Genomic DNA, 16,370 nt, shown 5'->3' with positions numbered 1-16,370 from the left:
CCACCTTCTGATTCACTTGATATTTAATTGATTATTGATCAGATTAAAGGTGAACCGCCCAACTTGTTTCCTGTTTCATCAAGAGTCAGACAGGTGACATAGACAGACAGCAGAAAGTCCAGGATCAGTGACCACAAACTGACAATTGAACAAGGACGACACAAACCATTACAAACCAAAGAAGAGATATTTCAAGATGGCGCCGTCCTAGTGGCAGCCTGTTGTAGTAGCTCCGGATATTTCTGTCGGTTTTTTGTATTTTTATTGCGTTTGTTGTTTGTTTTTTATCTTTATCTTTATACTGTCCTGTGCATCTTCGCAACGCACAACGGCAAGATGCTTTTCCAACGGATTGGACACTTTTTACTCCTCTTACTCCTCTTCATTGCACTTGGGTCTCTTCAGATCACTGGGAGCCATGCCTGCAACATCGCCGGCATTGTTTACACCCACGACCAGCTGACGGCCCTGAGGTACCCAACTCTCTTGGCCGGAGAGAGACCCACCATACCTGAGGAGCTAAAGAGGAGACAGCAAGGCTGCAGAGCGGGGCTTAAACTGAGGATGAAGAAGAGGAAGTTTAAGCCCTACATCCCTGCAGTCATCACTGGAAACGTGAGGTCACTGGCAAATAAAGTGGACAAACTGGAAGCGCTCACCAGGACACAGAGGGAGTACAGAGAGTCCAGTCTCATGTGTTTTACGGAAACGTGGCTGCACGAGCAGATACCGGACTCCAACACCTCCATTCCCGGCTTCCAGACGGTTCGAGCTGACAGAGACACCACCGCGACTGGCAAGAAGAAAGGAGGGGGCCTCGCCGTGTTCGTGAACAACAGGTGGTGTCACCCTGGGCACATCTCTGTCAAGGAGCGGGTCTGCAGCCTGGACATTGAGCTCGTCGCCATCGGACTTCATCCATATTATTTGCCGAGGGAGTTCACCAGTGTCATCGCCATCACTGTTTACATTCCTCCATCTGGAAACACAGAAGCAGCATGTGATGCCATCCATACTGTGACTGCTAGATTACAGACAAAACACCCCGGGGCCTTCATGATCATCACAGGTGACTTTAGCCATGTTTCCCTCTCATCCACACTCCCAACCTTCCACCAGTTTGTTAAATGCACCACCCGTGAAAATAAGACTTTGGATCTGCTGTACGCAAATTTTAAGGATGCGTATAGCTCCACTGCCCTGCCACCACTGGGCAGGTCAGACCACAACCTAGTCCTGCTCTCACCGTCATACAAGCCTGTGGTTCAGCAGCACCCAGCCATAGTGAGGACAGTGAGGAAATGGTCTCCTGAGGCCATGGAAACACTGCGTGGAGCGCTGGAGGCCACAGACTGGGATGCTCTGTATGAGCCACATGGTGAGGACATTGATGGCCTGACTGACTGTGTCTCTGAGTACATTGGGTTCTGCATTGACAATCAGAATCAGAATCAGAATCAGAATCGCCTTTATTGTCATTATACATAGTACAACGAAATTTGAGCGCTGCTCCCTTGGTGCAAACAATGGTAATTAAATTAAATAAATAGGAACTTAAAGAGAACACAAAATTAAAATAAAGGAGGTATAAAAGGGCAAGTGATATGTACAGCTATTTACACGTGGTATGAATGAAAGCCCGATTATTGCACTTTAGGCCCAGTTTATTGCACAGGTAATTGGTAGTTATTATGTGATCATCCGGTCATCCGGATTTCTTTTTGTCCTTGTTGACTACAGTGATAGCCCTCGGGAAGAAGCTATCTCTGAGTCTGTTGGTCCTAGTTTTGTGTGACCTGTACCTTCGGCCCGATGGTAACAGGTCAAACAGGTGGTTACAGGGGTGGGAGGGGTCCTTGATGATGTTGCCAGCTCTGCTCAGATAGCGAGAGTTGGCAATGTTCTCCAGGCTGGGCAGAGAGCAGCCAGTGATCTTCTGGGCTGTGCAGACGACCCCCTGTAGTGCTCTCCTGTCAGCTGCTGAGCACCCCGCGTACCACGCTGTGATGCAGTACGCCAGGATGCTCTCTATGGTGGCTCTGTAGAAGGTCACCAGCAGCCTCTCCTCCAGGTTGTTTCTCCTGAGCACTCTCAGGAAGTGGAGACGCTGCTGGGCTTTCCTCACCACCGCCAAGGTGTTCGCAGTCCAGGAGAGGTCGTCGGAAATCTGTACACCCAAGAATCTCATGGTGTGGACTCTTTCCACACAGTCCCCGTGGATGTAAAGTGCGGCCGGGTCCTCTCTGCCCTTCCTGAAGTCCAAAAAGAGTTCCTTGGTTTTTGTGGTGTTCAGTTGGAGGTTGTTAACCGAACACCACGCAGTCAGTCTTTTGACCTCATCTCTGTAGTTAGGGTTAGGGTTAGGGTTAGGGTCGGACTCATCCCCCCCTGAGATGAGTCCGACCACGGTTGTGTCGTCCGCAAACTTTATGAGGGTATTTGAGAGATGTGTCGGGGAGCAGTCGGATGTGTAGAGTGTGAACAGTAAGGGGTTCAGAACACATCCTTGTGGAGAGCCGGTGTTGAGTGTGATGATGCTGGACAGGTGGGGGCCAAGTTTGACAGTCTGTAAGCGGTTTGTCAGGAAGTCCTTAATCCAGAAGCAGATGGGGGTGGAGAGGCCCAGGTGGGACAGTTTCTGGATCAGGATCTCCGGGATGATATGGTTGAAAGCCGAACTGAAGTCCAGGAAGAGCATCCTCACGTAGCTGCCCGGGTGCTCCAGATGACTCAGTGCGGTGTGGAGCGCTGTGGTGATAGCGTCCTTGGTGGATCGGTTTGCCCTGTAGGCAAACTGGTGGGGGTCCAGAGTGGGAGGCAGACAAGTCCTGATGTGCTGAGAGACCAGTTTCTCAAAGCACTTCATGACCACAGGCGTAAGTGCAACAGGCCTGTAGTCATTGGGGCTGTCCACTGCTGTCTTCTTGGGGATGGGGATGATGGTGGAGGTCTTGAGGCAGGGTGGAACGGTGGCCAAAGACAGGGACAGGTTGAAAATTGTGGTGAACACTCCTGCCAGTTGGTCCGCACACGCTCTGAGCACCTTGCTGGGTACTCCGTCGGGTCCGGTTGCCTTCCTGGGGTTCACTGTCCTAAGCACACGTCTCACTTCCTGCTCCTGGAGTGTCAGTGTGCTAGTGCTGACGGGGGATGGGGGTGATGCGACAAATGAGGGCCTGACCGCCTCGAAGCGGGCAAAGAACTGGTTCAATTCTTCTGCCAGCGAGGCGTCGGTCCTAGTTGTCGCCTGGTTCCTGCTTCTGTAGTTTGTAATGTGGTTTATCCCCTGCCACATCCTTCTAGGGTTGTTTTCAACAAAGTGGTCTTCAATCCTCTTCCTGTAGGCTGCCTTGGCTTCCTTGATGCCTCTTTTCAGGTCTGCCCTGGCCTCGCTGTACACTGCTTTGTCTTCTGACTTGAAGGCAGTGTTGCGTTTTTTCAGGAGGGATTGCACTTTACTGTTCATCCAGGGTTTTTGGTTCGCAAAAACCCTGACCCTTTTGTTGACGGTGACATTGTCAACACAGTTCTTGATGTAGGAGAGTACAGTGTCCGTATACTCCTGGAGGTTGTGGCTGGAGAATATGTCCCACACAGTTGTGGAGAAGCAGTTCTGTAGCTGAGAGAGGGCTCCTTCGGGCCAGGTCTTTATTGTCTTTCTCTCAGGTTTAGTTCCCCTCAGCAGGGGGGTGTAGATGGGGGTGAGGGACATGCAGAGGTGGTCAGATCCAGTCAGGTGGGGGAGGGGTGTGGCTTTGTATGCATGTTTGATATTGGAATAAACATGGTCCAAAGTGTTTTTCCCTCTGGTGGCAAAATCCACAAACTGGGCGAATTTGGGTAGCACAGTTTTTAGGCACGCTTGATTGAAGTCACATTCAACAAACAGTCAAATGTTCTGCGGTGGAAAACGACTTATTTCAACATTATACGATACTTCTTTTTAGTTTCTTTTCAACTTCGGATGCAGTAATTGTAGATATGAACTTACTTTGCTCTGAGGATACTTTGCTCTGTGTAATGAGGTGTTTTCATTGTCTGCATGTAGTAATGTAACACATAAAAGCTGATAAGAAACCTGCTAACGTATACACATGAATTACTTTCTTCAGGGAGTAAAATCTACCCGTGGAAACATTTCTCTAATCCCATAGTCTGATCTCAGAAAGCATTTTTTTACATGGTAATTGCTATCAATGTGTGTGTGTGTGTGTGTGTGTGTGTGTGTGTGTGTGTGTGTGCCATGTAGATATATACAGAGTATATGTGTTTTTATTTTATTTGTTGCTCAGTTGTACTGCATTTAAAAATCAAGTCAATACTCAGTCTGTGTATTTCTATCTAAACAGGTAGCTTTGTGGCTGAGGGCACAGCAGCGGTCAGCTGTTGTCTGGGCATATCCATGGTCCAAGCACTGGTGGGACACAGTTGTTCCTGATTTCAGCTCTCATCAGTTTGTGCAGAATTTCCGTGTGTCCAGGGAGTCGTTTGAGTACATCTGCACTCAAGTCAAGCATGCCATGGGAAGAAGAAACACAAACTACCGTTTGTGTATCCCGATCGAGAAGCGTGTTGCAATAGCCATCTGGAAGCTGGCAACTGGGAGTGAGTACAGGACCATCAGCCATCTTTTTGGAGTAGGCCTGAGCACGGTTTTTAATTGTCTTCAGGACTTCTGCAACGCAGTTATCAAGGTTCTACTTCCTGCCCATATCACATGTCCTGATGCTGACAAATTGGTCGAACTAGCCACATTCTTCAATAATCGTTGGAGAGTACCACAGTGTGTCGGTGCCATAGATGGAAGCCACCTCCCAATTATTGCACCTGAGGAGCATCCGCGAGACTACTACAACCGTAAAGGATGGCATTCAATTATTTTGCAAGCAGTGGTGGACGGTAAAGGTCTCTTCTGGGATGTGTGTGTTGGCTTTCCAGGGAGTGTGCACGACGCAAGGGTACTGCGGCAGTCACATTTGTGGGAAATTGTAAATGATGGGGAATTACTGAGCCAAAACAAGGTGTCCATCTCTGGCTGTGATGTTGGGCATTATCTGATTGGTGACCCAGCCTACCCCATGCAGAACTGGCTCATGAAGCCCTTTTTGGACACTGGCAGACTGACCCCTGAGCAACGCACCTACAACTACAGGCTGAGCAGTGCACGATCGGTTGTGGAGATGTGTTTTGGAAGACTTAAAGGACGTTGGAGATGCTTCCTGAAAAGGAACGACAGCAAGCTGGAGCTGGCCAAGAAAATGGCACTGACTTGCTGCGTGCTGCACAACATTTGTGAGGAACATGGGGACAATTTCAGCGAGGAGCATCCAGACAGGAATGTGATCATTCAGCCTCCACTTCAGGCATTGCCCGACCATGGCAATCCTGAAGGAGCTGACATTAGAGCAGCATTAATGCAGTACTTCAACAGACGGAATGAGTGATGTACAATACATATCTGTTGTCATGTTCAACGAATCTTTTGTCATGTTCAGGAATTTTCAGTAAAACCAAAGTAAAATTACCTGCCATGTCGTCTTCTTTGATATCATATGATGAAGTGACCAACTGAAGTTACCAACAGAAAAAAAACACTACTTCTACACTACAGGCAAAAATGTTGATTTTTTTTTTTCATGCAGTGGTCAATTGAGATTTTGTCTCAAGCTCCTATAAATACAACACTGAAAACATTAAAATGTTTTTCATGATCTTTAGTTGACTTGCAGCATTAAGTCTGACCGCCGTTTAAATTTTTAACTGCTGTTTTCTCAAAATTAGTTTTTTATCATATTCCAGAGCAGTATTCTGAAGATATTTAGAGGGATTTGTTAAGAAATCATTCCTATCCTTATTTGTCTCATTATAATCAAAATATGGCAAAAATATGCTTTGTTAAGGCTGTGGACAGTATATTTTGATTTCCTGAAAGCAGATTCTAAAATCCCTCCATTTTTTTTCATTTGTGTGTTAACGAAATCAAATAAGAATTTAGCACCTGCCTTTATCATACATTCAGATTTATGCACCAAAAGTTGATGCAAAATTGCCCACTTTAGATAACAATACCTAATATGCATAATTAAACTGTTTCTTCATACTAGTGTATGTGATCAAATGAGAATTTCATAGTGATATAATTTTAAAAGAAATTGCCTATACTCACCTGTAGTGTCTATCCCTAAAAACAGTAAATGGCTGAATTTTCATATTGTTGCATCTTGCATACTGGCCCGCATACCTGCAGTTAACTATTTTAGGAATTTAGATTTATTCATATCTTACAAGTTTTACTGGTACCCATAAAGTGAGACAATACTGATGCAGACGTGTCAACTTTGAAAATAGCTTTATTAACAACAACAACAACAAAAATTATATATATATATATATATATATATATATATATATAAAGTCTATGTCAAATTAAATGCAAATGTTCATTTCTTCAGCTGAGCCTCCATCAGGGTCACCATGCGACCCATCAGTGCAACATAGGCAGTTGCATGCTCATCTAATTTCTGCAGCAGCGCATTGTTCATGTCCCTGCTGTGCTCCAGAAACTTTTTGTCCGCCCTCTCAAGGTACTCCAACACGTCCGTTGAATCTCTTTTGCGTTTCCCTGTGTAAAAAAGATCAATAACAATTAGACACTACCACTACTCTGCACCACACATTACTATCAAGTACATTTGAGAGAAAAAGGGGTGAAAAGAAAGACAGAAAGAAGGAGAGGAAGAAAGAGAATGAAAAGAAGGAAGAAGTGAGAGAGGAAGAAAGAAAGATAATGAAAAGAAGAGGGAGGAAGAGAGAAAGACAGGAGGAAAAGAAAGAAGGTAAGGAAGACAGAGAATGAAAGGAAGGAGAGAGAGAAAGAAAGAGAGAAGGAAACAATATCAAATTGTCCCAGGAAGGGTTAATATCCAGACTAGTGTTACTATATACCCAGTAAAACAAATCTTACCTGGTCTGGACTGTCCAGAGACTGATGAGCGACTTAAGGAGGAGGATGCCGTCGGTGAGCTACTTCTCTGGGGAGTTGAGTGCAGCAGCTCCTCACTAACATCCAGTTCTGTGAAGTCTATAAGCAAAAAAAAGAGAGCAGTGTTTTAATAAACAAACTTACCGACAACACTTAACACACGATTAGCCGTTTGTGAGGCCAAATGTAGGGTAACGTTGCTATGTTAAACAATGGCAAATCTACAAAGTAGCATGCTAACGTTGTTGTTATAGGGTAGCTTTTGATCAGCAAACATTACCCAAGTAACACTGATTTCAGAAAAGTAGAAGTTAAACTACAAGCCAAGTTAAACTACAACTGGCGAAACATCCGAAACAATAAACTTAACAGGCTCTGCGGAGGTTTGCTCCAGGGTTGTGTCCTGCATCGACTCCAGCATGGCTGTGGCTGAATTCAGTGCTCCGGTAGCGTTGCACACCGGTCGTTCACCGAGGACAGCATTGAGCATTTCGAAATGCGGGCTGTTAAAGCGTGGCCGACCATTGCCACTACGTCCCAGCTCAGTCTTTTGGTCCCTGTACCCCTTCTTTAGTTTCTTTAGCTTGTTCATGATCTGGTCAATGCTGCGCTCGTAGCCTCCTGCCGCCATTTCTCGCTGGATCTGTTCAAAGACCGGTTTGGTCCTTGTAGCTCCCTCCAGTTTTCTCTGGATCTCCGAGGAGGACCACACTGCCAGGAGACAGGTTAGCTCCTCCACTGACCACTGCTGTTTTGTTTTAACATCCATTGTTTAATTTAAGTTCTTCTTTTTCTGTTGTTCTCGTCTCGTCTTGTCTTATCCCAAAATCGTCTTTTTAAAAATGGCGCTCTAAACTCTGCTTTGGTTGGTCAATAATCCCGCCCCTGCTCGCTGACGTAAGCCCGAAGCCCCCAACGTAACGTCTACTGGCCCAGCAAGGAGTTGGTGCTTGCCTAGCACCGGTTTTGAAAGCCAGGAACCGGTGCTTTGTCTGTGGAAAACCAAAGAACTGGTGCTAAGTCTGGCTCTAGCTCTGAACCAGACCTGGAACCAGTTTGGTGGAAAAGGGGTAACAGAGGAAAGCTGCTGGACCAGACCGCATCAGCCCTCACGTGTTGAAGGCATGTTCCAGCCAGCTCTGTAGAGTTCTCCAGCACCTCTTCAACCTGAGCCAACACCTTCAGAGAGTGCCAGTGCTTTGGAAAACATCCTGCCTGGTCCCAGTGCCCAAAAAAGGACGTCCTGCTGCACTGGAGGATTACAGACTGGTGGCACTGACCTCTCACATCATGAAGGTCATGGAGAGACTGGTCCTGGTACACCTCAGACCGCTGGTGTGCCCATCGCAAGACCCCCTGCAGTTTGCATACCAGCCCCATGTTGGGGTTGATGATGCAATTATCTACCTGCTGCAAAAGGTTTACTCCTCCCTGGACAGACCCAACACCTCAGTCCGCATCATGTTCTTTGACTTCTCCAGTGCCTTTAACACCATCCAGCCCAGACTGCTGAAGGTCAAACTGGAGAACATGCGGGTGGGTGCTTCCCTCATCACTTGGGTTGATGACTATCTGATGGGCAGACCGCAGTTTGTGAGATTACAGAACTGTGTGTCTGGTCGTCTGATCAGTAACATCGGGGCCCCCCAGGGAACTGTGCTGTCTCCCTTCCTCTTCACCACATGCACGTCAGACTTTAAGTACTGCACTGAGTCGTGTCATCTGCAGAAATTCTCTGATGACACGGCCATTGTGGGGTGTGTGAAGGGAGGGAGGGAGGCTGAGTACAGGGACCTGGTTGTGCGCTTTGTGAAGTGGTGTGGGGAGAACCACCTGCAGCTGAACGTGGCAAAGACGAAGGAGATGGTGGTGGACTTCAGGAGGAACAAGCCCCTGCCCTCTCCTGTCTGCATCAGTGGGATGGATGTGGATTTAGTGGCCTCATACAAGTACCTGGGTGTAACACTGGACAATAAACTGGACTGGTCCACCAATACAGAGGCTAGCTACAAGAAGGGTCAGAGCCGGCTTTACTGCCTGAGGAGGCTCAGGTCTTTTCATGTCTGCAACAAGATGCTGGAGATGTTCTATCAGTCTGTTGTGGCGAGCACCATCTTCTTTGCTGCAGTGTCCTGGGGTGCGGGCATCAAGGCAAAGGACGCCAACAGACTGAACAAACTCATCAAAAAGGCAGAGTCTGTTGTTGGCTCTGAACTTGTCACCCTGGAGGAGGTGGTGGAGGAAAGGATGCTGGCAAAACTGCTGGTAATCATGGACAATCCCTCTCACCCCCTCCACAAAACACTGGACAAGCTGAAGAGCAGCTTCAGCAACAGACTCATCCAACCCCGCTGCTCTAAGGAACGATACAGGAAATCGTTCCCACCTACTGTAATCAGACTGTACAACTCATCTACCTCTGTCAGAGCCAAGATGACACAAGATGACTTGTCACACTTTGCACTCTGAATCACCACAACACTCCACTCCAAATACTAACCGTATTGATATTATATATCATATCATACAATATTTGTATCCTTCTTTTTGCACTTTCTATTTACATATGCATATTCACAGTATATTATTATTTATGGTATTTATATCTTGACATTCTGTATTTTTATTTCTATTCTGTCTACGTCAGTATTCCATTCTATTGTATTTTTGTATTTTAATACACCGGACTGCTGTAGCAACCTAATTTCCCTTCGGGGATGAATAAAGTCATCTATCTATCTATCTATCTATCTATCTATCTATCTATCTATCTATCTATCTATCTATCTAAGAGAACATGTGGTCACTGTTCACAGGTGAGGCTGAGACAGAGGGAATGTCAGTTCAGTGAAATAAGGAACACTTCAGGAACATTTTACTAATTCAGTTTTGTGATTCAACATTTCATTGAACTCAATGACATCTCAACATTACAAATCCTCCAAGAGAAGAAGACAGATCTGCCAAACATATACCAAAACCTGAGGGACAGTGACACATACACACATGCAAATAATATACTGTAAATATATGATTAACAGGCTTATATACAAATGTATCAATCTTGGTGTTGTCCTTTGTAGTTTGTACTTGTGCTTCGACAACACTGTTTTGTCTAAAACTTTCCCGCCAATAAATGACTGCTTAATTGGAAGGAAATTGATATAAGATCTGATCTCAGATTGTCTTCATCACTGTACCAACAGAGGCAGGTAGAGAGTGTTGAGCCAACCGAGGAGCTCTCTGCTGTGTCTGATCTGAAAATGTTTTCTACTGTGGTCTTCCTCTGAACAGTTGGAGGTGTTTATGAAGTTTCCAGTCAGCTGGAGGTTCAAGTGCATGTGTTGGATGTTTCAGAGGTCAATCCAGTTCAAGCTGGTTGTCTTTAAACACAAACAACTTCATATTTAGTCTGCTGCAGGGTGGCTAATCTAAACTGAGCTAACAGTCACTGGGGGTGGAGAAAATACCTGGGGGCCCAGTTAACCCTCACTCCGCTTTTTCCACTCAGCTCTGTAACCCCGCCCCTCCCCCACCCTGTCTCTCTTTGTTTACATTACTTCCTTCAGGATCTTTTCTTTCCATAGAGAAAAACTGCTGAGGTTCAGGTGGAACAGAGTCCTGACAGACTGAATCACTGAGCCTCAGAAACTGTCTTCATCATCATCATTATCATCACCATCATAACCATCATCATCATCATCATCACTATCATTGTCATCATTATCATCATCGCAATTGTGACCACCATCATCATCATCATCATCATCATCATCACCACCATCATCATGATCACCATTATCATCATGTTTGACATGATTATGACCTATTTACTGTGTGATATCAGTATGTGCTCAAACTATTAAACCATGTCAGAAAACAGTCTGGATTGAATTGTTCAGAACAACACAGCTGATTGTTTCTAAGAGGAACAATTATCCTAAGAACATCTGAGACATACAGTGACTTTATATAAATCCTGTGAAGTAAAAGGAAAGAAAATGAGCAGAAAATCACATGTTCAAAGAACTAAATTGTAAACTGAAACTTCAGGTGAAATGTACTTTGACAAAATAACACTGACTCAAAGACCACTTGCTTTTTCTTACTTTTTCTGAAAATGTGGTTTGTTGAGTTTTATGAGGATAATTCAATCAAACATAAGGTGGAAGGTTAAAACATATTTGACTCAGCAGGTCACACTTTATATTTTTGACTGTGTAGATATCAAACATCCTCTTCTGTTCGGCCTCTGGTAGCTGGAAGTCATTACAACCCCCCCCCCCCCCCCCCCTCCCCAACACAGCCAGACTGTATTTTTACCACATTATAAATCCCTTCATGACTCTGCCAGCAGACTCTGAGCCAACTGTGTCAGAACAAGTCAAATACACCCAATCAACCTGCCCCGGATACGTACTCATCAATATTTAGAAGAACTAACTGAAAAATGTGGATAATTTTCAATCTGAAAATATTCAAAAAACTGCAGGATGAATCAATATGATCCATGTGATGGAGGTGACCTGCAGCAAGGTCAGCTGCTGAAAACAAATCTCAAACAATTACATGACTGACCACTGGATTAATCACTGAATCAGCCATTGACCCATCACTGGACCAATCACTGGACCAATCACTGGATCAATCTTGGACTCATCACTGATGGGTCACTGAGGTTAAGGTTATTTATTAAGGTTTATCAGAATCTGTGCACAGAGGCTCATTAATCTGACAGACAGGGTTTAAGAAGCAGAACCCCCACAAAGCAGCCGGTCCTGACTCTGTCTCTCCATCATCCCTGAAGCACTGTGCTGATCAGCTGTCTCCGGTGTTCACGGACATCTTCAACACCTCACTGGAGACCTGCCACGTGCCAGCCTGCTTCAAATCCTCCATCATCCCTGTCCCCAAAAAACCAAGGCCCACAGGACTAAATGACTACAGACCCATTGCCCTGACCTCTGTGGTCATGAAATCATTTGAGCGCCTTGTCTTGTCCCATCTCAAATCCATCACTGACCCACTCCTGGACCCCCTGCAGTTCGCCTACAGAGCCAACAGGTCTGTAGACGACGCCGTCAACATGGCTCTCCACTTCATCCTCCAGCACCTGGACTCCTCAGGGACCTATGCCAGGATCCTGTTTATGGACTTCAGCTCTGCCTTCAACACCATCATCCCGGCTCTGCTGCAGGACAAGCTCTCCCAGCTGAGCGTGCCTGACTCCACCAGCAGGTGGATCACCGACTTCCTGTCTGACAGGAGGCAGCATGTGAAGCTAGGAAAGCATGTGTCTGACTTCCAGACCATCAGCACTGAATCCCCACAAGGCTGCGTTCTTTCTCCTGTGCTCTTCTCCCTGTACACCAACACCTGCACCTCCAGCCATCAGTCTGTCAAGCTCCTGAAGTTTGCAGACAACACCACTCTCATTGGACTCATCTCTGATGGTGATGAGTCTGCCTACAGGTGGGAGACTGACCGTCTGGTGACCTGGTGCAGGCAGAACAACCTAAAGCTTAACGCTCTGAAGACAGTGGAGATGATAGTGGACTTCAGGAAAAACCCAGCCCCACCCACCCCCATCACCCTATGCGACTCCCCCATGGCCATCGTGGAGCATTTCTGCTTCTTGGGAACCACCATTACACAGGACATTAAGTGGGAGCTGAACATCAGCTCCCTCATCACAAAAGCTCAGCAAAGGATGTATTTCCTGAGGCAGTTGAAGAAGTTCAACCTGCCAAGGACTATGATGGTGAACTTCTACGCCTCCATCATTGAGTCCATCCTCACCTCCATCACCATCTGGTACGCTGCTGCCACGGAGAGGGACAATAGCAGACTGCAGCATATCATCCACTCTGCTGAGAAGGTGATTGGCTGCAATCTACCATCCCTCCAGGACCTGTACGCCTCAAGGACTCTGAGGCGTGCAGGGAAGATTGTAGCTGACTCCTCCCACCCTGGACACAAACTCTTTGAGTCACTCCCCTCTGGCAGGAGGCTGTGGTCCTTCAGGACCAAAACCTCTCACCACAAAAACAGCTTCTTCCCGTCTGCTATCAGCCTTATCAACAAGGCTAGAGAGCCCCACTGTCACTGATCCCCCTGTACCCCCATTGCACCAATCACCAGCACAAATTCCTTGTATGTGGAAACATACTTGGCAATAAAACTGATTCTGATTCTGATTCTGATAACTAGAAACTTCACAAAGACAGTTGATCGTAAACAACTTGTTTATGAAAAAAGTAAAAACACAGCATTCACATCACAGTTGTGCACCAGAATATAAGCCCCCTTCAGGTTTTACTGTTTTAAATGTACTTTTATCCACTAAATCACCTAGATAGTTTCTGGAATTCATTTAATGAGTAAAACCTCCAGCAGAGAACAAACACTATGACTCACTGTTGCCATTCAAACCAGCTCCTGCTAAAGTTTATACACCAATAAAACCTGTAACACTCAGACAGCAGCAGCTGCATCTGTTTCACTGGTCTAAGATCAGTTTAAAAGCCACATGAAACCAGTGTGACTGGAAACAACAGAAGAAATCAAAACTCACTGTAACAAAGATAAACACCTGGAATTTAGATCCTGATATTCCCTGGAATTCTAATCAAACCTTGTTATTGGTTCTAATCTTAATATTGTCTAAATGAATTTAAAATCAACTCCACTGAAGCACACCATAGCACATATGCCCTCAACTATCGTGCTGTCTTCAGAGCATCATTACTCCTCAGTGGTTTGAGCTACAGACCAGAGAATCAGAGCTTTCTGACAAATCCCTGTTTGTCCATTTGAGTCTTTTACTTCAGTCAATAAACTGATGTGTAAAGTTGGAAAAGATTTTGATAGTCTCACCTGTTGCATTGCTTCATTCCATCTAATGTAAAACAGTGTATGTTGGACATAAATATGTGTATGGGGCAAATACTAATGTAAACTACTTTACTCATTTCAATCAAAAGTAAGTGAATAGATTACCCCATTAGCAGCCTTGACCACACTCTCCCATCTGTTTTCTGTTATTATAAATGTCAGAGTCCAGGGGAGGTCCAGGTGTATTTATTCTCATTAGCTCAGTAAATTTAGAGCAGAGAGAGAGGGTGGAGTGTGGTTTAGTACATCTGAATGTTTCAGTCTGAATTCTAGGCATCGTACCTGAGGCCCCAGGTCACAGATGTGTTGTTTCACCTGTGACTTTGTTGTGTGTAACTTTGTCTTGTTTATTATTTGTAAGGTAATTATGTGTTATCAGTTTGTTTACACTCTGTACTATTGTTATTTTACAGTGTACTGGTGAATCAGGACTTTACAATAAAGTTCAGTATCAAGGATTTATGGAGGATTTAAAGGATTTAAGGATTTAACATTGATTTAAATGTAATCACATAGAATTAACAGCAGGTTACTGAGATTCCTGATCTGTTTTTTCTTTCTTCATTTCTTTTTCTCTTCTCCTTCATTTGTTGACTTGTTTTTCTTTTTCTTTCTTCTTTTCCTCTCTCATGTTCACACTCCTCTTTTTCTTTACTTTCAAGAAATGCTTAATTATTTCTCTTTGTTGTTAACTATCCATCTTCTCTTGTCTGGTTTAATAAACAGATTTTTCCTTCATGTTGGATGTAAACATGTTCAAACCAATCTTCAGTCTTCACATGATGATAACCTACAGGGATGGGATCGGTCTTCCCTTCCTGTCTCATCTGTGCAGGAACAGGAGGTCATCAATCTGTCATTGTGGATACCATAAATCTGAATGTGTTTCCGTGGAGACAGGATGAGCGACAGTTTATCAGCTGACAGACGTCCTGAATTCAAGTTTACTAATCAGAGAGGAGACGTCTGTTTAACGCTTTCTGTTGTCTTTAAGCAGTCTGTAAACAGGTTTTAAACAGTTAAACAGTCTGTAAACTAAACACTGTAAACTAAATAGTGTAAACAGTTTTTAAACAGTGTACAGAGTCTGTAAACTTAACAGTGTAAACAATCTGTAAACTAAACACACTTTAAACTAAATAGTGTAAACAGTCTGTGAACTAAACACTATGTAAACTAAACAGTGTAAACAGTTTCTAAACAGTGTACACAGTCTGTAAACTAAACAGTGTAAACAGCCTGTACTGACTGATGTGCATTGAACTAAACTTCACCTGAGCAACATCGGAAGGTTGAAACTTCTCTCTTGGGATCACAGGTGAACATGAGGAAACCAGCTGATTTTCACCATGACAACAAACCAGACAGGAAGCATCTGTTCTGACACCTGGTTTTATTTTGAAGGATATACCTTTAATCTGAAACATCACCTACAAATTACAAAAACTAAATTAATTGAATTATATAATTTGGTTATTTTAATGGCATAAACCTCATTTCATTTATTAATCGATGCTCAGTTACATTGTGTTGCATTATAACCAATTAATATTTTGCTAATGGTTTGTTTTACCAAATCCATATGATGCTGCCTGGACTATGTTTTAGTAGAGTCACAGCAGACACTCAGTGGAGTCACAATAGAGTGTCGTAGAGTCAAAGTGGAGTGCCAGTAAAGTCACAGTAGAGTCTGCTTCACTCCCTCCTTCAGTTCCTCCTGCAGGATGAAAGGTGACCTCAGGTCTGTTTCTCTCAGCTCAACCTGTTCCAGATGTTTCCATACCAACAGCAGCAGATCTCAGGTCAGATCACTGAGGGAAAACTACCCATGGTGCACTGGGAGCTGCTTCTAAACTGACTCAGGGTCAGTTCATTCTGAGACACAACATCTAATCAGATTGCACGTCAGTCTGAAAATGACCAATCAGGAGACATCTCTGTCTGTTTCTGTTTTCAAAATATAGACGAGTCAGCAGAAACATCCAACATCTGGAAATCATCGTCATCAGCTTCATCCTGTTTTTATTGTTGCCATGACAACACCATGTAGAGCGACAACCTCACAAAAGTGTGTGTGTGTGTAAATGTGTATATGTTTTTGTGTTGTAAACAGCTGTTAGGCACATTAACCTCCACCTTGGGGGTGGGGGGTGAACTACCAGTAAAACCAGTAGAACAGGACTGGGGTGTGAACTGCACTGAGCCGGGTTTCTCTGAAACTCCACAGATCCAGAGCGAGTTTGCTGCCTCCTGCTGGTCTGAACCAAGTCTGCCAAAGTCTCCAGCCTGTTTGTTGAGGTGGTGTTGGGACAGAGACCTGAGGACCCCCCTGGTCACACAGCACCACCTACAGGCTGCCCTGTAGTCTCACTGTAGAGAGCTCCACCTCTGGGGTCAGTTTCTGGGGCAACAAGAATTTCTTATGCTGCCAGTAAATTTAGTGTCTGTAAGCAGCTACAGAAAGCTGAGGCAGAGGAGGATTTACAACCTTCAT

The 16,370-nt window shown here is 44.7% G+C and overlaps 1 protein-coding gene across 1 annotated transcript; it reads left to right on the top strand.

Moving 5' to 3' along the window:
* The first annotated feature begins 4,520 nt into the window (after window positions 1–4,520).
* On the top strand, window positions 4,521–5,444 carry LOC139628062 (uncharacterized). The gene has a single exon (XM_071489400.1). The coding sequence runs from the start codon at window positions 4,521–4,523 to the stop codon at window positions 5,442–5,444; it is 924 nt and encodes a 307-aa protein (XP_071345501.1).
* The last annotated feature ends 10,926 nt before the right edge of the window (window positions 5,445–16,370 follow it).

Source organism: Trachinotus anak, unplaced genomic scaffold (genome assembly GCF_046630095.1).
Source record: "Trachinotus anak isolate AG129_WGS33_773 ecotype Australia unplaced genomic scaffold, CSIRO_AGI_Tana_v1 ptg000011l, whole genome shotgun sequence".
In the NCBI taxonomy this organism is placed as follows: Eukaryota; Metazoa; Chordata; class Actinopteri; order Carangiformes; family Carangidae; genus Trachinotus; species Trachinotus anak.
This window is presented reverse-complemented; position numbering and strand designations above follow the sequence as displayed.

Excerpts from the sequence above, each read along its gene's own strand:
- LOC139628062 (XM_071489400.1), top strand. The coding sequence starts at position 4,521 with ATGGGAAGAAGAAACACAAACTACCGTTTGTGTATCCCGATCGAGAAG.